The sequence below is a fragment of the Notamacropus eugenii genome, chromosome 5, assembly GCF_028372415.1.
Source record: "Notamacropus eugenii isolate mMacEug1 chromosome 5, mMacEug1.pri_v2, whole genome shotgun sequence".
Lineage (NCBI taxonomy): Eukaryota > Metazoa > Chordata > Mammalia > Diprotodontia > Macropodidae > Notamacropus > Notamacropus eugenii.
In genome coordinates, this window is record NC_092876.1 from 210,004,212 (window position 1) to 210,027,364 (window position 23,153).

At 37.8% G+C, this 23,153-nt stretch overlaps 2 protein-coding genes across 22 annotated transcripts in view; one reads left to right on the top strand and one right to left on the bottom strand.

Annotated features, from left to right (window-relative positions):
* PRPF40A (pre-mRNA processing factor 40 homolog A) overlaps positions 1-21,237 on the bottom strand; it is a 54,232-nt gene extending 32,995 nt beyond the window's left edge. For 4 of the 16 annotated variants that reach the window (XM_072611993.1, XM_072611983.1, XM_072611992.1 and 1 more), the window contains exons 1-4: positions 20,218-20,864; positions 18,917-19,048; positions 2,030-2,110; positions 258-288 (exon numbers count right to left, since the gene is read on the bottom strand). In XM_072611993.1, coding sequence (XP_072468094.1) covers positions 258-288; positions 2,030-2,110; positions 18,917-19,048; positions 20,218-20,493 — 520 coding nt within the window. In that variant the 5' untranslated portion in view covers positions 20,494-20,864. Of the gene's footprint in view, positions 1-257; positions 289-2,029; positions 2,111-4,201; positions 4,274-17,527; positions 17,608-18,916; positions 19,049-20,091 lie in introns of all 16 variants that reach the window. The other 12 variants (XM_072611978.1, XM_072611977.1, XM_072611980.1 and 9 more) reach the window with 10 other exon arrangements.
* The window catches only part of ARL6IP6 (ARF like GTPase 6 interacting protein 6), a 70,058-nt gene continuing 68,114 nt past the window's right edge, over positions 21,210-23,153 (top strand). For 3 of the 6 annotated variants that reach the window (XR_011967631.1, XR_011967632.1, XM_072611996.1), the window contains exon 1: positions 21,397-21,931. Coding sequence is in view for 4 of the 6 variants with exons in the window: in XM_072611996.1 (XP_072468097.1) it covers positions 21,508-21,931 (424 nt within the window). In the remaining 2 variants the exon portion in view is untranslated. Of the gene's footprint in view, positions 21,932-23,153 lie in introns of all 6 variants that reach the window. The other 3 variants (XM_072611997.1, XM_072611994.1, XM_072611995.1) reach the window with 3 other exon arrangements.

Here is a 23,153-nt window from a genome sequence, read left to right on the forward strand (position 1 = left end):
AGGATTTTCACTACTTTTTTTCCAAGTCCCAAAACAAAATACATTTATATAAACATTTAACACTAAAAATTACCTACTTACTTAACAGTGTCTTATGTTAAGAGTCACTGCAAAAAAATGTTGTGACAAGTGATACAATTTCCTTCATTTACTAAAAATATTGAAGGAACTTACTCCTTTTAAAAAACCACTTATTAGATTGGGTCAAGAATCTCATAAATTACATTCTTTCCCATTAATAAACCGATATTACATACCTACTGCTACATCCATATTGTTTACTCCTGGCTGTAAGAATAAAAAATAAAACTGATAAAGCAAAGTATTTTATTTCACTTTACGAATTCCTAACAAGAACACTGCATTGGCTCTGACTGCATAGAGGTTTCCACCAAGTCAAACAACTCAAAAACTACAACTCTTTGACGCCAATATACACGGTATAAATACAAACATTTTATTTTGAAAATTACTGTATTTTTCAGGGTAACTATTTTACTTATCTAGGCCTGTAAAATTTTTTAAGAGGAGGATGACTTGGGGGAGACATTTAAGCATTTTTCAAAAATTCTTTATTTCATAAAAACTATTAATTACATTTTGAAATAAATATCAATCCCAACAGTTATACCTGTTGACCAATAGCCAATGTTATAGAGAACAAAGAGGGTAAAGTAATTTGACTCTAGTGTGATGGAGTGTAATGTTTATCAAAATTTGGGCTACAGCAGGATACAAATTAAAATGTAATTGGGAAATATTTAACAAAATAAATAAAAACTCAACACAACATGTTTGTGGTTTTCTAACAATATGCTACCTTCAGAAAGTATAGGATCCAGAATCAATCCTGAATGACACTGGGTGTGTGGCCTTACACAAATTATGTATGTCCCTCAGGCTTCAACATTGTCTTAATGCTGGACTAGATGACCTCTGCAGTCCCTTGCAGAAGCTAGACAGTGAGATGGAATAATGGATGAAGGGCTGGCTATGGGAGTCAAGAAGACATGACTTCAAATCTGCCTTCAGATGAGTGTGTCATTTAACGTATTTGCCTGTTTCCTCATTTGTAAAATGGGAATAATAATAGCACCTACTCCCAAGGTTGCTGTGAGGATGAAATGAGATATCTGTAAAGTGCTTAGCACAGTGCTTGGCACATAGCAGGTGCTTAATAAATGCTCATTTCTTTCCTTCCTTCCTAAGTGATCTCATGTCGATAAATTTTTAATTGTCACTATTATATTTAGTTACCACAGTTTCTGAGAAAAGATAATGTAACTTAGGTGAACTCATTTAACACTTCTGAACTTTAATTTCCTCTTCTATAAAACTTATCTAACCTCAAAAGGTGATTATTAGGACATCACTTTTATACTGTTGTGATATATGTGATTAACATCACCACTTTTTCTTGTTTACATTAATTGTAGTTCTATATCCCTCTTCGACCTGTTGAAAATCTTTTACAAAGAGGAAGACATGGTTTTCTCAACTAATTAATAGAAAAGGAGTTCAACCATAGCAACTGGCTTTACAACTCACACTCTGATTTCAAGTCCTGTCCATATGATCATACTGACAATTTACAAAAGAATCATTTCTGTTATTAATGAAAAACAAATCTTCATGCCTCAATGCAATAATGATGTATTCTACCCTCAATGGTAGAGCTGCCATTCCTGAATGAAAGAGTGTCAGGAGGGAACCTAAAAGACTTATTTCACTACAGTGATTTGACTTATGTGGTAAAGCACTCTTTATAAGAAAAAGCTCAAGAAATACAATTTAGTCTCAGTATAAGTGCAAACTTTAATATCTATTAAGTATATTCACTGTAATTCTCATGCTACACTATAATTCAGACAAACTTTTTTCAAAGGTTAATAAGATGTTCTAAAATGATCAAAAAAGCTAAATTAAACTTGTTTTTAGAGTACATATTTAACAATATGCACTCCAAAATACGTTTTCTGAAACAAACTTTTTTAAAAATACCAAATCAAATAAACTTTCAAAAGATTACCGGTAGAGCAGGCTGTATGCTAGCCTGAGACATATGAGTCATCATCATCCCAGGCATGACTGAAGACATCATTCCAGGCATCTAGAATAAAAGTAATGAGGAATTATTAAACTGTACAGAAGTACTAAAATAACACTAAAATTTGAAGGTATCTATCATAAAACTAATAAAATAATAAACAATAAAAAAGTTTAACAAAAATAATCTAGGATTGGGCTTCAAATTTATTAAAAAGATAAACTCCTTTGCAAACTATTTTCCTCTTTATACCATGTATATGGCCTATGTAAATGAAATATTTACATTTAAGAAAAAATTTATCATAAACTTTTTATATGTTGCTTTTGATCCCCTAAACCAAGTGTTTCTGACTTATTTTTATTAATCATAAAAATTTTACTCATTTATTTCTTTCCCTTCCCCTCCCAACATTTTAAGAGCCAAAAGAAAGAAAATGTTTCTCCCATTAAATTTTAATACAACACCCCCATTTTCCTCATTTTAAAAGGGTTTTTTAAGCAGTGGGTTTGTTCTTCTTTCCATGCAATGAAAGCCCCAAAGAGAAACTTGAAAAAAGGAAAATCTTCAATATAAATACCAGTTTTAAATCACTTGTAAATCACCAACCCCTTCCTTCCTACAGTCTTCTTCACCCAGCTCTCCAGGAAACTATTTGTTAATTAGATTTTTGTTCTAAGGGTCAAGGAAACACTTGAGGAAGAAATGTTACCTTAAATTTGCAACTAATTCCAGTATAATTATTGGTGAGTTACTGTATTGTAGTAAATATGAGCAAAAATTGCAAAGATTAATAAAGGTAGTCAAGGGTAGCAGGAGACAATGTCCCAGATAAACTAGCATAATTATGACATCCTTCCCTATACTGCAGATGTGAAAATATGGGATGTGGGGGGAGGAGAGAAGATATTCAATTAAATATAGTCGTAAGTAAAAACAAATCATAATCTAAAGCACTCACTTAAATAGTTTCAAGTAAACAGAAAAAAGTAAGAAATGAAATGGTAAATCTTAGTGATAGGTAACAGGCTAATATTCAAGGAAGATGAAAGCCCCTCTGACTGAGAAAAGCCCAGTAATCAGGATAACCTCTACAAACTGAATTCCAAAACCTGTTCATGTCAGTTTATTTTATCTGAAAGGAAAAGATAAAATAAATCATTCATTCTATGAAATGATGGGATGAATAAATAACAGAAAAGGTATTCTTAAAAGGTATACATTTCTGTTAAAAATTATTACATAAAGCAGTAATACTTATTTTGAAAAATTTCTGTCAATCACTGAGAAACTAAGCCCAGCAACTTTTAATCAGGAAGATGTGGTCAAGGGAATATTTTTCCCCCCCAAAAAAGCTATCTATTTAGTAGATCTGAATATATTTGGAAGCACAGGCAACTCTTAATTATCCAGGCTAAAACAAGGATGTAAGTAGGAAATATAACTGCAAAACAGAATGTTAGGTAGTACAATTATGTGAATAACCTCTCCCCACTTAACCCCCCCCAAACCAAACAACTTGAACTTTTATAGATTTTAGTTGTCCTTCCCAAGGATCCTGGGGGAAGGGAGGGAAGAGAAAGATTAGAACTAAGTGTACTTAGGCTAAAAGAACAAAGCTGAAATTCTCTAAATGAATAGCAATTGAACATTTTGGAGGTAAAAAAATCAGAATCACACTAGGTAATAGGTAAAAATTAGTTTAGGACTAAAAGTAGCTTTAGATAAGTAAGAGTTGATGACATACCAAAAAAATTTCAGAAGTTCTAAAGCAAAATTTTAGATAGGAGTTTACGCTTTTCAACAAGATACATCACAGAAACTTTGAGGAAGCACAGGTTAAGACTCCTCAAAGTAGCCTAACACATCCCAAATTGTGGGTGTATTCAATTGTGGGGACAATACTCTTAAAATGAATGCCCCCTTAACCAGGCATTCTGTGAGAATAAGAAATGAACACAGATTACATTACATGAAAAAATACAAGGCCTAAGTATAACAAGGAAAAAAACCTTCAAGTCAACGAGCTATCCTTTATAACCAACAATGGATACAACAGTATTTCATTATAGTAGAGAAACATGGATTATCCCTCAATCTGATGAAATGGAATTTAACCTGTTAACAATTCTTCCAAATTTCTTGACTGCTCACCTTTTTCAGGGGGTTTTTCATCATATGCATGTAACGTTGTTTACCTGCTTGCTACCAAATGAGTAACTTGTGCTAGGCAAATAGAAAATAACATTAATTTCACCCCTTACTGCCTATCACTTCTTAGGTGGAAAATGTTGGTTTAAAACTTCTGCAGGATTACAATTTTTTTTCTTAATTTGAAAGACTTAAATTACATCAACCACATGAGCATTTTAAACTTAAGCAGAGCATCATTAATATTAATTATAAAGTAGGATCTCCATCATAATTTACCATTTAAGAATCACTGTTAACTGTCTTAAGTCAATAGTGTCCAACTCAATGAGAAATGAATTAATTCTCTGCAGGCTATATAATTAGTCAGAAAACCACAAATTAACATTATCTCCATTTTACTTAATTTTTATTTGTTACATATCTCCCAATTACATTTTGTTTGGTAGGCACTTGGAAATTTCTGACGCTTCTGTTCTAAGCAAAAAACATTTCCAACCTAAAGGATTTTCTTAAGTCTACCAGAATAGCCTAGGAAAAGACAATTATTCAAACCAGGAAATATCTAAGCTAGGCGAAATATGCTAAAAAATAGCAAACCAGCAACCTTTTTTTTTTTTTAAAGAAAAGATTTCTCTATTGATTAATATAATCAAATTTCATGAGCATTATTTTTTTTAAAAAGTAGAAATGGGCAATTAGTAAGCTTAAGACCAAATAAAATTATAATATGTAAAGCTTGTAAAACTGATTGAACTTTATATATAGTAAAAATTCTTTAAACTGCAACTGTCAGACTGTATGACCCACAAAAACAAACACTATTGTAAAGTTCAAGATAATTTTCTGCTGTATGACTTGCTCTTAATGCTAAATTTTTAGAATGTATATTAAAAACATACAGATCTCTACCTTCTCTATGACTAAGAAGAGGAGAATGAGAGTCAATATGATGATGAAAGCTCCCATAATTTAGCTAGGCTGGTTCTTAAAATACCCTAAAATCTTTTTTGGCTTGATAGGACCTGGCAGAGGTTAAGATTTCTTGGCCGACACATTAGGAAACCAGATTCACTGCAATGACACAATGAGGAATTAAGAATTAGGGAGTCTACTGGAAAAATATGAACAAGCATTCATCACTACAGATAATGAAATAACGAAGGAAACTTCTCTTAGGTGTTTCTGTCTCTTAAGTGTTTCCTACAAAAGGCTTTCTAAGAAGAGGCTTTAAAAGTACAGTAGAAAATAATTAAAATTTAAAGTAGCTAGGGTAATCACAGTAGTGACAGTGTTGACGTGATCATCACTTCACAGTCCTATTCTATTTTATAATCAGTCAAATAAATTCTCTTTGAAATCATTCACAACTAAACTTGTCTCATCAAAGAGAACCAGCATTTCATCTTTGCTAAATGATATAATTAATCTTGAAGTTGAGAAGTATTTTTTACAATCATCACTCAAACTGGAATTACTTTTATTCCTTTTGAATAAAAACCAACAAACTCGAAAAGCACACTTAACTATATAAGGATAATGAAAACTAGTAGGTAACACGATTCCATGTTATTTAGTATTAAGACATTTAAAATGAAAAAATGTATTCTTTTCGAAACACAAAAGGGCTTAGCAGAAGAGGAAAAGAGATGATTGTATGATAAGTAATCCTTAACTTACATATGTATTATGTAGGGAAAACTAATTAATCTTTGGGTTTCTTAGATTCTCTCCCCCCAAAATAGGTAAAACCGAACAGTTTGGTGACAAGAAACATTCACATTAAGATGATAGCACCTCACATTCTGAACACAGGTTTTATTTCTTCAACCCTCCCACTTCCAATATGCCTTATTTAAAATGACTTTGGCTAATAATTGGTGTTATTTTTCAGAACTGACTTAGATTTTTATACCCATGTTAGGGAAACAGCTTATATTTGGAAAAAAACAAAACAAAACTTTACTTACTTAACTGGATCTGTGACCGATGTGAGGACTCCCTCCAACAGTGTAGATCACAACCCTCCACATGTTCTCATCCTGTACGATTTGTCCATATCCTCCTGCAAATCAGCTATAGAATTCCACCCATATAAGCTGGGAAGGCTTCCTCTAGAAACTTCTAACTTTCCATTGATAGCAATGGAGCACACATATTTGGTTATACCTTGCTCTCATTACATGAATGAATGGCGCACCTTTTCCAGTCGTACATCTCTCCAATGACATCCTTTATACCACTTCTCCTGAACAATTCTTCACTGGATATTAATGTCTTGTAGCCTATTTAACCCACCATTCACCTCTCCATTGCCTTCGAGTGACCCTTCAACTTAAATTCTTCAGGAACAATACTACTCCACAAGTCACTAGATGATTATTGTTTAAAAGATGACCCTTTGTTTCTTGAAGTTTTGAAGTCATTAAAAATAATGTACAACATTCCAGAGGCAATCCAGCTTGCTCTTTTCCTTCCATGCAATTCTTGGCCCAGCTTATTTCCATTGGTAGCACTGTCGCAGATGAATACTTACTTGATGGATGAACTCTATGGGTTGTCCATCCAACAACAAATAAAATTCTGGACATGCAGTATTCTTCAGTAAGTTCAATTAAAGCACCACTTATCAAGGGTCAACAATGTGCATTTAGTTTTCCCTGTATGGCCAGCTATGCCAAACTCAAGGAATCACGGATCTCATTTATGAGGCTCTGTAAAATGTTCTTCAGTTTGATGTCATCAGCATGTCATCTGTAAAGAAGAACATCTGGAGGACCTCACTATATGTAAGGAATCTCTCTTCCATTTCAATTCTGCCCTAGACATCTTCCATGACAGTGGCAAGCAAACACCCCTGGTGAGTATGTCTCCCTGTTTTAATGTCTTGCTTAATATTAATCAGTCACAGTTATCTCAAACAAAGTTACCTCAACTACTGTTACTTCTCTCAAGAAATCTTGTGTAACATAGGAAATACCTTGTTGGAGAAAAGCCTTGAGAGCATTTTTTCCTACTGAATGAAATGCTTTTCAATAGATCAAGAGAACTATACTTCCAAAAGTGAAGAAAATTCTAGGAAATATCATACAGACATACCAATGCCATTTTGTAATAATGTCACAAATAAATTATAACCAAATTCCATAGTGTATTATGAAACCCAACTGCAATAATATTCAGCTGACATTCCAAGATGCAAATTGGATGGATGGGAAATAACAGAGATAACTCCTGAATGTGACATAAGTCTGTTTACTATTCTGTATAAACTAACTCCCATATACACTGTAAAGTGAAGTGGCTCCCAAACTTTTTGAATAGATCCCTTTCAACATCAAATTTTACAGATGCCCATATGAAAGTATTTATATCAATTAATTAAGAAAACATGACAAAAGCAGTATGGCATAGTGAATACAGTGGGCTCAAATCCCACTTCCATCATTTATAAGCTACATAATCACGGGCAAGTGACTTAAACTCTTTGAGCCTCAGTTTTCTCATCTGTAAAATGGGAATAATAACTGTGGAACCTACTCAAAAAGGCTGTTGTAAGGCTTAAATGATAATGCTCTCAAACTTTAAGTTCCAGCTTTCCGACGGATTGGTGATGTCACTGATGTAGGTGTTCCCCCATGATGCAGATCACAGATCAACTCACTGGTATCTTTGACATGGCAATAACTTTTGCGAGGTAGTGTATAATGGCAAGAGGGTTGGCTCTCATATCAAGAAGGCACAGGTTTAAGCCCCTTCTCTAAAATATACTATGACCCTCTGCAAATCACAATCTTTTAGTTCACCAGGTAACTCTCTTTAAGACCACAAGTTGCAGAGCAACTAACTGCCAAATTTGCACTGGTAGAAAGGATTCCTCATAAGAAACTCCACTGCGCTGATGAAATCACAGATCCTCTCCTATTAAAAACCAAACCAAACCAAATCAAAATCAACAAAACTTTGCAGTTTTACAAAGGCAATAGCTTCCCTCCTCCTTTTCAATTTTTACTGTCCATCTGTAAGGCATGGTCAAAGTATATATCTACTAAGAGACTACCTCTATGGGTTGCCCATTCAACTGCATAGCATATTCTGGATCATAGGCATTCTTCATCCATGTCTTGTCCTGTAGGAACATGGATTTCATGTCTCAGAAGTGGTCTAGGGTTTGATACAAACAGTTCAACGTCAAACACAAGCAGCAGCATCTGTAGGATCTCACCATCGTTTAAGGTAGGCTTTTCCCTTTATTTATCAGTCTCATTTTGACACCGGTTACCCACCTCAGAGTTGGAAGGCTTTTTCCCTGTATTAAACTAAGTCAGGGCAGTAAACACTAGTTTTCATTGTTATTATTCATCAACCACTAAAACTTCATAAACAAACCTCACATAAAGAGATTCCTTTCCTAAACAGAATAAACACTTTTATTTGTGTTAAGTAAAGTAACTTTTCTTGTAACTTTTACAAAAGGCCTCCTCTAAGATAACCAACAGTAGTAGCTTCTATCAAGGTCATTCCCAGGATGCTTATTATTTATACAAGCAAAACAGACTCCCCATCCAGAGATAACCAATTCCTAATGGCACCAACTGTATATTATCCTTAGGCTAATTATGAGAAGTAGTACTTACATCTAAGATCACTGAAAGTTTTGAATTATGTGCCAAGTAATTTCAATGACCAATTATTATTAGTATGAAAAAGACTGTCCATGAGCTAATAAGCACTGCCACCTTGACCAGTTAGCACTCTTAAATTTTCAACCACCAGAAGAGCAAGGGGGTGGGCATGGAGGTGGGGTTGATAGTGATACCATTGAATTCTTTTTATAAACAAGAGCAATCAAGCTTCAAACTGCACTGCAGCAGAGGAATTTTCATTTGACCCTACAGAATACTAATGCTTAGATATAAGCGTAAAAGAAAAGGCACGCAGAATCTATGGGCTCAGGAGCATGCCCATTATCTGAAAGTACCAAATCTAGAAATTTTAGTGAAACATATGAGAAGTTACTAAGTTCTGTTTTTATCTTTTAGTGACACAGAGGTAATTACCATATATTTATGCATTTGGAGGGTCTCTGTTACTAAATACTTGATAATGAGCAAAAGGTCCTGATCAACTATTCAACGTATGAAATTCATATCAAAACCTAGAACAATCTTCTATTTTATAGGAAACCCTTTTCCATTTGAATAGTACCATAAATTCTCCATGATATGGTAAACACTTTCAGCAACTCTGTCTTCCTATTTTCTGCCTTGCTTGAAATGAATATTCTATAGAATATGAAAAAAAATCTTTTAAGTAAATTTTATGATTTTAACATATGTATAAGGAAAAACCTTGTAGGAGAGGTCTTTAAGGCAGCATTTTATTCTTAATCAAATGCATTTTTATAGTACTGTAGAATACTGTTTGTAAAAGGTTACACCTTTTCCCTTCTAATACTTTTCTCAAGGACACATCAACCGTTTAGATCACAGGATTATAGATTTAGAGATGGAAAGGACCTTGGAGGCTACTGAATCTGACCCCTTCATTTTAAAAATGAGGAAACTGAGGCACCAAGTCATTAAGTAACTTGCTCAGGATCACCCTGCAATTAAACGTCTACGTTAGGATTAGAACTCAGGTTAACTCTAGCACACTCATTTATAGATTACGGTCAGAAAAGCTCTGTAGAGATTGTAATATAGGTTCACAGGTTAAGTTATTGATATTTTCTCTGTTGCTTTCTTCTGATGACAAAGTACACAATTTCCCCAAGGTTTACTATACTTCATTCTTTCAGATATGTTAAAAATTGATCCCTCAATGTCCTCAAAATCGTTGCATCTCCAGTATGAACCTCTTCTTTGTATACTTGGAATGGTCTAGGTGTTCTTTCCATTACTATTTCTTTTCTGCCATTTCTCCTTCCTCATCTGGCACACTGGGGATTATGACATTTAAGTGTGTAAAGTAATACTCAACTGTCATTGATGATTAAGAGTCTGCCCTAAAAAATGTTGCTAATCTTTTCTTTTTTTCATCTTTCTTCTCCACATTCCAGTTTGTTTCTTAAATGTCCCTGGGTTGATTTTGTTAAGCAGAAATTCTTGCCAAGCTTTCTTTAAATTTCATAAAAAATTTCCTTCAATGTTTCTCTCTTTCTATGATTTTATCATAATTTTCTACCATTCTCCTCCATAAGCTATCTAAACTGGTGTGCCCTTGGCTAATAATGTCCACTTGCAAGGAAGCCAAATTTGGTTAGATGAGGCAGTTTCCAGATCCTTATGATGTCCATCAGGGGGATCGATTTAGATTGGTTTTACTACCTTAGAAAAATAGTGTTTGCTTGGTTACCCTTTATTTGTGATATCAACAAGTTAAAATGGGTTAGGTTGGGGTTGCTTCAAATGTATATGCCATGTCTCATTTCTATTTTTCTTGTAATGTGGTTTTCATTTTTGATATTTGATCTAAACTGAACAGAGTTGATTCAGAAATAATTCCTTCCATGGTGATAGATCATTTCCAATCTGTTCAAATCATCAATTTTAAAGAGGCAACCCAGGGTAATGGCTATCTTCTAAGCCAAAAGACATGGGTTCAAGTCCTGCTTGATGTACTGGTTTTGTGAATCTTAGAAAAAATCATTTTAACTTCTTGGAGCTCTAGACAACTAAGACACTAAGTTGCAAAAAAGGCATTAACACGCTGTGACATTGGTAGTTTTCTTACCTTGGAATTCCCTATTCTAACAAATGGGTCCAATTACTATCCCTTTACTCAATCTAACTTTTTATGATGTTGCTTGGCACTTGTAATCAAATGCCTCCCAATTCTTCTCAAAGAAAGTTTCTATATAGTATGTAAGTTTTTAATGGCCTCTCACCTTTCTTTTCTTGATGCATGCTTTCCAAAATTTTTGGCTTTCCTCTGCTCTATCTTTGCATTAGGATTATTGATAAAGTACATGCTGATTTAATTTGGAGAATGCTACTGAGTTCTTGTAGAATTTCATACTTCCTCATACTCTGTAGGAGATCTTGGTACACCAGATACAATAATACTTAGTGTTTTTTTTGAAATTGCTTCTCATAAATACTATAATACAAGATTAACCATAAGTCCCATCAAATGCTATTTCTTGCTGCTTTGAATCCAAGATACTGCAAATTCCTTTATTTGCAACCTTTACAAGTGACTCTATAAGCTATCCTTTCACTTAAGATTCAATTTCCCTTTGTTTTCTGCTTTCATTTATAGAGGGAATGTTAAGATTGATGTGATTTAGTTTCTTTAGGACTATGCCTACTTGCTGGTCTTTTTGCTTTCTTATTTAACGGGCTCTGTGATGACAAAGTGGTTATACAGGTAGACTGACTCTTAGAAAACAGTCTGCCTCTGCACCACAACACAATCTATCAGAGCTTATACTTGGCATAATCTTTCAGCAGTCAAGGTCAACTCCATTCCAAAACAAGGTTTAGGGAAGAACAGGATAAGAACTGGAACTAAGATTTCATTGATAAAGGAATTTCCAGATGAGGAAACTCTTTATCTATGCAGATTAGCCATTAACAGATTTTAAAAGTTACCTAGCACACTGAGAGATTAAATCACTTGCCAGGGTCACACAGCTCTTACGTGTACACGTTCAATAAAGGTGTTTGTGGTAGTTCTCTTTTCAATATACTATGCTACTTCTCTGAAAAGTAGGACCAAGAGTATTTATATAAAGCACTTAAGTGAAATATGCTAATATAAATACACTAGTATTTATTTTTGAAAAAATGTAATCTTGCCATATGATACTGTTATAATACAAAAATGAGACTATCATGCTATTTCTCAAGCTGAAGGTTCACGACCTGAGGTAAAGTTGAAGAAATTTATGACATGTCAGTTTGAAAGCATAACTTCAAACTCCTACCTAATGTAACCAGAGAAACCTAGATATAGAGCTATGGCTTTCTTCTTTTCCTAGCCTGTAATAATAATACCAAGTCCTGTCCCCTTCTACTACCTCATACTTTGCCTACTTACTCCTATTAGGTAGTTCTCTCCTACAAGAAATAAGGGAAACAGGAAACAGTTAAGTTACAAAAAGTCACAGCATACATCACATTAGTCATGAAAATGTAATTACTAGACAATGAGACTTGGCTACCCCTCACTCACTTAGAGTACTTCAAAATTAAAAAAAAAACAAAATATATATCAAGAATTTCTATCAAGGGGCTACATCAAATACATTAGTAATATTTAAGCAAAGAATATCTTGCTTTCTTAAAAAGTATCGAAGTGGAGGGACAAAGATTTCTAGATGTGATCCCACGAGATGAAAAACTTAGAAGATAAACTTGCGAAGTCAAATGAACTGTGCAAATTATAGTAGTATGCACATTTAACTGCAATATTACAGTGCAACATTCTAACAGAACGTTATAAATTACTAAATCAGAAGTCCAAAAGGAACCTACTACTTCTTATTGGAAAAAAAAGTCAGTGTTATCTTCAAGAAGATGATCACTATCCTCTGTACTGTATCTCTGTTCACAAAAATAAAGACTAAAATTCATAAAAAAGCAATCTTTCAGCAAAGCAACATATTTCTCTGGTTAGCTCAATACACACATAAGCTAAATGTGCAAACTGTCACTTAATGTTTATTCCCATAAGCTAAAAGAAAATATGTAATACAAACAGAAACAAGAAGTGTAGAACATAACACTTGTTAAATTTTAATATGAAACCAGCCAACAAATGCTAAAATAAAAAGGATCAAAGATCAAGATAAAGATCCACTGGAATCCACTGGATTCGTTTCTGCTAATGCTTTAATCCTTTTCCATGTGATTAGATGTAGTACTCAAATTTGAGACAGACACAGGTCTACCTACACACAAGTGTCAAAAATCAGCAGGAGCAAGCCCACAAATTTTAAACCCATTACTGCAAGTCTTTGTCTTTATCGACCACAATACTTTTTGTCCACAAAGATGTTTTGCTCAAGGAGTCTAGGATAGACACCAGGATAGAGGTAGTTCCAAACATAGAATTCATTATCCTCAGTCAAACAGAAAGAAATATCTTAGCTGCCACCTCAGTAATCAATACATTTAAAGACACAGTGAAGTCTGAAAGGGAGAATGGGAAAAAAGAGGTATTAAAAGGAGCAATAACAGCTTCTGGCTTAGAGTTTTTTAACTTATTCACAATACCATCCATCAAAATCTGACAAAGTATAAAAGATCGTTTGGATGTGAGAAACAGTGGGTCAGTCTCAGGTGTGAAAAGTGTCCACAAAATCTTAACATCTATAAAATGCTTCATGACTGACAAGTTTCAGATATTAAAAGTTACATTAGTGACAAGTGCCCTTCACCCTCCCACCATCCACAATGATTAATAGGTGTCTATTTTGTTTTCTATATTAACATTTTTATCTGTCAGCTCTTTTGTCCTGTCTCCATTTCTGCTCTCCTCTACTTACCAAATCCAATTCTTTCTCCCCCCTGCTTGGATACTCTTTTCCAGTAAGCACACATACATACTTTTATAACAATATGCCTGTATAGACAGTTATGTAAACATCTGTAATTCTTATTGTTTCTATATTCATCCCAACTCTACTGCCACAAGCTTGCCTCTACCCTTCTTTTCCAAATATATTTGTTAACACAGGGCTGAAAGAGCAATTTTCTTAAAAACAGCTTCTATGGTGACAATTTCCAGTTCAAAAACCATCTCCTACTCCTAACCCCTTTAGCTTAGAATTCATGGATTTCTAAGTTCTGGCCCCACTCTACTTTTCCAGACCATCTCTTCTTCATGAACCATGTACAGGGGTAAAAAATTCCAGGTAAAAGAGGGCTTTGGTTAATTGGATTCTGATTTTATTAAGCGCCCAAATGAAAAAAATGAAAATGAATCTATATTCTGACTTGTAATAAAAATGTGTGTGATAGTGACAGAATTCATTGTGTTTGGGGCGTAGTTCATAATGAAGATTAGACTAAGATAATTCTTTTCTAAGTCATGCGTTTTTGCTGGCATCCTTTGTTCCTATAGATGTGTCTAGTAGATACTGTTGGACCATTAAAGCTGTGAACATCCACATTTAATCTAAATTATTTACACCCCTTTTAAGACAACCAATCTATTAAATGATGAGTATATTATCAACACAATCTATTCTCCATTTAAATACTTTGCATACACAAGCTGAGTAACTAATGTCACTCTTTACTACCAGGTAGTGTCCAAGTTCAATGACATTTGATTTTGTGGATACTTGAATATTAAAACTAATGTGAACAGAAGAGTTAATAGCCTTTCTCCAAATATTTCCCCCAAGTAGTTTAAATCACCTTATGAACTTAAGATACAAGGACATTTGAATTAAGCTGCATATGTCCTAGCTAAGAATAACCACCTGCATTATATCTTCTTTGGAGGAAAGTGTATTGCATTCATTTATTTAAAAATATTTGAGCATCTACTATACTCAAAGTACTGAGAGGGATAAGGGTGAAAAAACTGTTAAGTCATAGGATCACAGATTTAGAGCTGAAGGGATCTGGGACCATCCAGCCCAATATCCCTTCATTTTACAGATGAGGAAACCAAGGTCACATGATTTGTCCAAGTAACACACTAAATAGCAGAGCTGGGTTTCAAATTCATTGCCAACTCAAAATTTAGTATTCTTTCTAATTCACTGTCTACCTTCCAAGACCTTATAATCAAGTTGCAGGGATAAAATAATAAAATGTGTAAAGATAAATTATATAGTAAGAAATTGCATTAAAAGTCGAAATAGTGGCACAAATATAGGACAGTCATGGATGGCCTTTAGAGGAGATAGAAGTTGAGTTGTGTGTTTTAAACAGGCAGAGGCATTCCAGCTGTCTGTTGGGAGAGCAGGGAGAAAAAGAAAAAGGAGAGTATTCTATATAAACTTAAGGGTTAGTCCGGGTTTAGAGATAGTGGTTTGAGTTGGGCAGCTATTTTTAAGGGATAAGGTTAGATACAGAGTTTGAGAGCAAAATGTTAAAGATCTTAGAAGTTTAAAAGTTTGGTTTTTATCATAGACAAACATGGGAATTACTGGAGGAAGACTAAAGTAGTTACTCAATGAAAGCAGCACTTTAAAGAAGGCTAATCTAGCATCAGATTGCAAGCAGAAACTAATCTAAGGTGGAATAAAACTACAGGCATGGAGTTCAGTTAGAAGGGTTAATTAATTAATTAATACTCCAGTAAAGCTCTACTGAGCATCTGAAGACTAGAGTTTCAAGACAGGACTGTAGCTTCCCTTCTAAGAGTAGGAAATTGATGCACATTTGTGAAATACAAAAATACTTTCATTTGCAAAAGCTTATAATCAAGGCCAAAAATCTATTATTAATAAAATTCCAACCACTTTTTTCTTCCTTCCCTTCCATACTATGTCATAAAAATTCTTTTATAAATTACTCTCTGACACCACATTTGAAAATCAAAATCTTAAGAGCCAGGAAATATCACATACTCTGAACTCATTTTACAGATTAAAGAAAGCAAGGGAGGAGAGGTTAAATGACTTGCCAAAGGTCACACAGCTTCCTAAAGTATAAGTGAAAAAGGTGTGAGTAGGGCAGAAAAATAGGAACTTCAAAAATGTCTGGTTTGTAAATGTTATTCCTGGGGAAAAGAGCAAGATAAATACATTCTAAAGACAAAGAATTATTAACAAAAAGACAAAGAATTACTAACAAAGGGCATGGAGCAAGATAGCCTAGGCAATTCTACCACATTAAATTCTGTGAAGTTTTATTCCAATATAATTTAAACAGGCACAGAACAGGGTCTTTAGCTATTCCTTCTCAAATCTAGCACATTTTAAACTAGTGGTCCTTAGAACACTCTGTGAGTAGCACATAGTTCACAAAACTTGGATGCTTTATGAATTCCTTTCAGGCTCTACAACTGATTCTGTGAATTTGGAAACAATTTACTGTAACCAACCATACAGCTATGTTAATTTGGGAGTAGGAAGAACCAACGAGTGGACCTGAGAAATGACAACAGCAAACATGAAAGAGTCAAAAACAAACTAGCTCAATGTTTTTCAATTTACTATCGAGGAGCAGATAAGATAACTGAGCCCATTTAATTTGGTTCATGAGTATCATGAAGGGCAAGGACTGATGTTTTAAAGTATAACATATGAAGCCAAATCCCCTCCTGCCTTTTTTGATGTGAATTAGGAATGAAGTTGCAGTGAAAATCTTTAGATTTTCTCTCAACCAATTTTAAGGAAATATTTTGCAAATAAGAAAAAAAGTTTAAGAAGTTTACTTCATAAATCAATCACATTAACTTGTACTGAACATGTAAGACTGCCATCAACTTTAGCTTTTCACATAGCCTACAAATCAACCTTAGGATGAAATATGAAGAGTAGCCACCACATAGCTAGACTCCCCAAATTCTAAGTCCCAAAGACAAAACTTTATTAATCAAACTGCAGAAATGGTTAAACTATATGATAGAAACCCCGCCCCCGCAACTTTGGCACTCCGATGCATACAGGTCCTTTGCTTTTACTTCTTTTTACTTCCAGCCATTTCACTGCTCATGAATACCTCTACAGAGGATGGGCAAGTGAAATGAAAGAAGATGAAAAGTGAAACAATTTTGCCATTTATTAGTAATATTTTGGTGGTTTAACAGTGTGTGGGTTTAAATGGAGTATTTGAATCATCCATGGATTTTAATTATCCATGCTGTCTCTGTCTCCTGTTACCATTGATAACCAAGAATTGGCTGTGCCAAGATCCAGGGCTCCATTTTTAAATTCTAAAGACATCAATAAAAATAGGAGCATCTATAAGTATCTACGGCAAGTAATGGAATGAGATTCTCTCTGTGGATCAGAGTTGAAGATTCCTGAGACAGCCACTTGTTATATTTACAGGAGTCAGTAGAGAGATGGACTCCTCAAAATTTGAGCAATCAAATGACATGTGCAAGCACATGACATGGTGGCTTTTGGAAGAGAACGTGGGAAAAACCACAAAGCACAACTGTCCAATGTCTGAAAGAGTATGTAATTAACTGGGAAATAAACCCCAAAAGATAGTGGTCACTTCAGCATCTAAACGAGAAAGGCCTTAAGGTAAACTGTGACCAGCTGACAGCATACTAAGACAAACCAAAACAATTATAAAAAGGTAAAGTCTTTGCATTTAATTAAAAAATGACTAACTAGTGTCTTGGTTTTGAAAAATAGTGCCATAGCACCATAGCAAGGGTAAAAGCAGGTCAATCCCTTGCATAACTTACCTTGATTGGCCCAATGGAAACAGAAGGCCCCAGAAAAGAGAGAAGCATCTGGCAGTAGCAAATTGTTTTATTTTATCTTTCTGTGGAAAGAAACTAATTTTAAATAAGAACCAGAGCATTTAAAGAATAAATATTTTTTAAAAGCTCAATATCTAGTTAGAGCAGCTCTATCAAGAAACCAAGAGCTCCTTGCTGCTTGGGAGATTGTAAGGAACAGAAGAAGGATCACAGAGTTGTTTTTCCACCACCAAGAGAATTTTGAAACTTATGTTGTTCCTAGGTCAGAAGGCCAATGGCTCAGTTATTTAAAGAGATGCTACAGGCAAAGAGCCAGTCTCTTCGGCCAGATACTTCTGAATAAAGAGTTTTAAACCACTTACTGGTTTAACTATAGAAAAACTACACAGAAGAAAAGTATTTGTGATAAACCTTTCTATTCTTAATTTAAAATAAAAAAAAAAAGGGACTCTTTTTCCTTCCTGGCTGCTATGCAATTTCACTATGAACAATGATCTTTTAACAAATATCAAACTAAACAAAACTAACTAGAGAAAGATCATACTCAGCACCCTTGATTGCCTCCATGTGATATTACAATCTAGATTTCTGATGACTTTTCAATATCAAGACTCTTATGGAGAGAAACCAGCTACTTATATTTCACATAGCATCTAACAGACTTAAAGTATAAATATCAGTCACAATTACTGAATTTAGTTACTCTCCCTGATTAGAACACTACAGGGTCACTGAGTTAGCACTAATGAAGCTTTCTGATACAAATCACTCCTATTTACAATTTATACTAGAGAGAGAAGGGATAGTTCATCAATAGGAGTGAAGAAAATCAACAAGCACTTTCTTAATTCAAAATAAAAATGTCCTACAGAAAATTAGCAATGTGGAACAGGAAAATGCAAGAAGACTGTTCTGGTATCAAAAAATGCGATAACACTCAAATTCTAAGGCAAACACCTAAACAAAGTTGTTGATGTAGGTTTTCCTATTCTTATATACATTTACCTCAGTTGGGTAACCCACAAAAGACATGGTGAAATGAACAGAAAGTTTCTAGATTTGCAGCTAGGGCATAAGACAAAATTGACTTGCCTGAAAAGATCCAATCAGTCAACTAAAAACATAACCTTTAAGCTACCAAAAAACTGCTATTCAAAATGGAAATGATGAGCATTTTTATGTGGACGACAGCCTCAATACAGCAAAAACTCTGGTTACGGACAGAATTCGACATTTCATTTCACTTGAAACCTTTGAATGTGTTTTTGGGGAAATATGAATCTTAGACTCATTTACTAACACTTATCCAAGCTTTAAATTATTTATCACAGTAATGCTACAAAGCAAATATAATTTTAAAAACTGTCTTACTTGTCCCATTGGAGGACCTCCCATAGGGGGCATCATTTGCTGCATCATTCCATGAGGTACAGGTTGCATATTTCCTCTCTGACCCATAGGGTGCATTCCCATGGGTGGATAATGCATGCCAGGGTGTCCCATCTGAAAAACAGTGTTAGTGAAGAAAACATCAATTAACAATAAAGTCTTCCCACCCCCAAAGCATCAAGAATTGTTATCACTGAAGTAAGGTGGTAAGGTATTTGGCAACACTGAGGAACTTGAGACTTAACCATTTATAAAATATGGACTTTATAAGGGAGGGAAGAGTGAGGAGAAAAACTGCCTGTTTATGGATAATCAAAAATGACGAAAAAGAATTAGTATCTTAGTAAGTTACTGCGCTAAAATATAGTATGCCAAGGAAACGAAAAACTCATTTTAAGACCAATTCTGGGGAAGAAAAGAACTCATTATTATTCTGCCTATGTATCAAGGCCGGCTTTTAAATTTTAGACTAAATTATTTTGTCTTACAAATAAATGACGGGTTATTTTAAAAGGTTCAATGAATACTACAAAAGCTACCTGTGGTTGTTTTTCTAATGTCAAACCTGTCATTTCCCCGAAAAATTCTTACTAAGGTAGATCAAAACATTCTGTCTCTCTGAAAAGCTACTTCATACCACTTTCAGCTCTAAAAGTAAATAACTACTGCTGGTTGGCCATTCGGCAAGCTATGTACAAAAAGTGCCATAGAAAGAGTACCTGCTTTACTAAGTTTATAAAATCCAAATAATTTATTTAGGCCACAAAGGTGCCCAATCACACAAAGTAATTACACGCTTAGCAACTCAACCCAGCTTTGCTCACTCTTTCCTTTCTTTCATTACAAGTCACATTCCTCCCTTCACTATCCTGGCCAAATCAGGCCTGCACCCCAAAGCAGACTTCTGCTGCCACCACCCAGCCACCAGTTCTGTCCAGAGCTCCCTCCTCCATCTTCGCCACAGTAATACCCACCTCCCAGGGACCCACAGCCTTTCCTTTGTGCTACTCCGCCCTCCATTTCCCTCCGTCAGAGCCAGATCCCGCCACCTCAGGCCTTCTCCTCCGTCCACCTTTTTTTTTCTTCCCCACAGGGAGAAGGCTTCCTGTTTCTTTTTTTCATTGTGCCGCTTTTCCCCCGCCCCACCGCTCCCTTACCGAGGGCCGTCTCCTCAGGTAGCCGTCCGCAGAGGCCCATGGGCTGGAGCAGAGGCTCGAGCTGGACAGTCTCCGCTCCCCGTTCCCGGGACCCCGCGGTGGAGGGCGGTTCTCCATTTCACTCACCATGAGGCCTCCACGCTCGACTCCCGTCCCCGGCCTCATCGTCGGGCTGAGGCTGCTCCGGCGGCGGCCGCTGCCGCTACACATTCCAACAAGGAGCGATCTGAGTGGCTGGCGCCCGCTGGGGCCAAAGGGTAGAGGCTGCCCGGAGCTGCGGGGCGGGATCAGCGGGGCCAATAAGCTGACTGGCTTCCCCGCCGTCCAATCAGAGCGCGCAGCTTGCACGCAGCTCTGCGGCGATTCGCCCCCGGCCTCGGCCTCGCTCGGCGTCGCCTGCATGGAGGGGGGGAGGGGGACGGAGGAAGTTTCTGCGCCGAGTCCCCCGCCGGGAAAACTCCACCAACTTCCCCCGGGGAAGAGAAGAGTACGTAGGCCCCAGCCTCCCGGGCCTAACAGCCACCTCACCCCGTAGGGGGAGGGGCAGTGGGGGGGCTGCCGCCTTTACCCCCCACCCGAGTTACGCACGCCCCACAAACCTGAGGCCGCCGGGGAGCCAGGAGGGGGGGAAGCAGCTTCTAGCGTTAGCGGTGGCTGGGACAGGATGCGCGCGCGCGCCGCTCGAGGTTGGGCGGGGGAGGGGGGAGGAAAAGGGGAGGGAGGAGGGGAAGAGGAGGGGGCTCGTGGACGCGGAAGGCACCGGGTGAGAAAGCGCGAGACTGGCGAAGCACGCGATGGCCGGGGTGAAGAGCGGCGAGCGTGACGCGGCACTGCGCGAGAAGGGAAGTGTGGAAGTGGGGAGGTTGAAAGCCGAATAGGGGGATGGGAAGAAGCAGTTTAGGCAAGAGAAGAGACAGGCCGTCGCGCGCTAAAGATGCCGTGTAGGCGGAAGACGAGAAAGCCCCCTCGCGTGCCTAAGAGGGGACGACGGAAGAAAAAAGCAGACGGACTAGGGAAGGGGTTTCAGAGGGGTGCGGACGGCAGCAATGGCGGCGGGCGCTAGGACCGAGCGCCCGAATTTGCGGCTTAGGAGTGGCCTGCTGGGCCGTGAGGCACGCGGCTTGCCTGGAGGCTACGCGGTGGTGGAGGCGGAGGTCTGGGGGCTGGGACCCTACACCGCCGGTGGGGGGAGGGGGGGACGCTGTCCTGTTGGAGATGTCTGCTTTCCCCTCCCGTCCTCTTCTCCGTTTACCCCTGCTTCCCTCTGCCTTCCTCCTCCCTCAGTCCCCAGCGTGGGGTTCATTTCTCGTTGCACTTTTCCCGGGCGCTCTTGCGGCCCCCTCCCCATGCTTGGGGCGCTCCCCCCAGGTCTTTTTTTGGTAGGCCCCGGAGAGCCTTCGGGGCGCTAATTGGCTAATGGGGGGAAGGGGGAGGGAGGAAATCCCTGAGCTTCCGGGTTCCGTTGTCCGTTTTCCCGCCATGTCGTTCTTGGCTAGTGGGAGCCGATCGATTCGCCAGCGTGGACTCGGGCCTCCGGCCTCCCTGGTCCTGCCTGCCAACGCCTCCCCCTCCCAGGTTGGGGGTAGCTGGGGGGAAGGCGAGGATGATGACGAGGACGGAGGGGTGGACGAAGTGGTTCGGGACCTGCGAGCGGAGCTCTTGGCGGACACGCCGCCGCCTCAGCTGCAGAAACAGAATGGGGTGACCGTGAGAGTCCCGGAGGCCGCCCGAACTCCCCGTGGCCAGCGGTGGCCGGTGCGGGTCCTGTCGGTGGTCTGTTCTCTTCTTTTCGCCGCCCTCCTTGCCTTCCTGCTAGCTATCGTCTACATGGTCGTGAAAGGTACTGGGACTGCCCGGGGAGCGTGGGGGCGCCGAGCAATGCCGGGCCGACGGCCGAGTGGAGGGGCGTGGGACCTCGGCTTGTCCGTTAGTCAGCTAGTACTTGTCCAGGCACTGTGCAAAGTGCTGCTGGTGACAGAGGCAGAAGGCAGCCCCTGCCTTCAAGGACCTCTGTCTAATACTGGGAAAACTAGATGGAAACGATTCAAGTCTGTACAGGTTAAAATGGGGGACGGTCTCAGAGGAAGGACTGGTAAAGGCTTGTTTGCGGAGGGCGAGTGGGGAGGTGGGGTCTTAATACTCGGATACCTTACCGACCCACTGGTTCAGTCATCTCAGTGTTCTATTCTTTGGGAACCCGCTTGGGATTTTCTTGGTTAAAATACTGGAGTGGTTTATCATTTCCTTCTCCAGCTCATTTTACGGAGGAGGAAACGGGCAGACCGGGTTAAGACATCTCTGGGGAGAGTCTGAGGCCAGATTTGATAGAGCCCCCCAGATACTCACCAACTACTGTCCCAGAGCGATTAAGCATACTGATTTCATTGTATGGAAGCTGCTATTAGCTCAGTTTATTACTTGTCATTGCCATTTTAAAAAATCTTTTTTTATCATCTTTTATGGAAGTCGGAAAACCAATGATATGGAAGTGCTGGAGTTAGGGGCTCTTTTAAAAATGGCAATTCATTGGCTTATACTTCCAACAAATACTTTTCAAGCACTTTCATAGTAAAATTAGTAGTGGAGATCCAGCAGTAGTTAGATGGATCACATCTCACCCTCCACTTCATAATCACCTGCCTCCCTAGGATTGTTTTCCAGTCAGATATACTAACCCTTCTTCATCCTTTACTGCCTAACAATATGATTCCTTCCATAGCTATGCACCCTCCCAGTCTCTCCCTTTTGGTCTTATTTGGGCTCTAGACGGTTATAGCCTAATTAAAACCTGAGCACTATATTAGCTGGTAGTACAACATCAGTTGAAACTGCCCTTCTCTCTACCCCCAGCTGCTGCCGTATTTCAGGCTTTCATCATCCCCTGCTGTTGCAGTAACTTCCTAATTGATTTCTTGTCTCAGATCTCTTTTCTCCAGTCTGTTCTACACACAGTTGCCAAAGGGATTATTATCCTGAAATGCTGGTCTGACCATGCATATCACTCCTGTACTTGGTCCTATAGTTCTGTATTATAGGATCAGATATTATTTCATCATATTGTG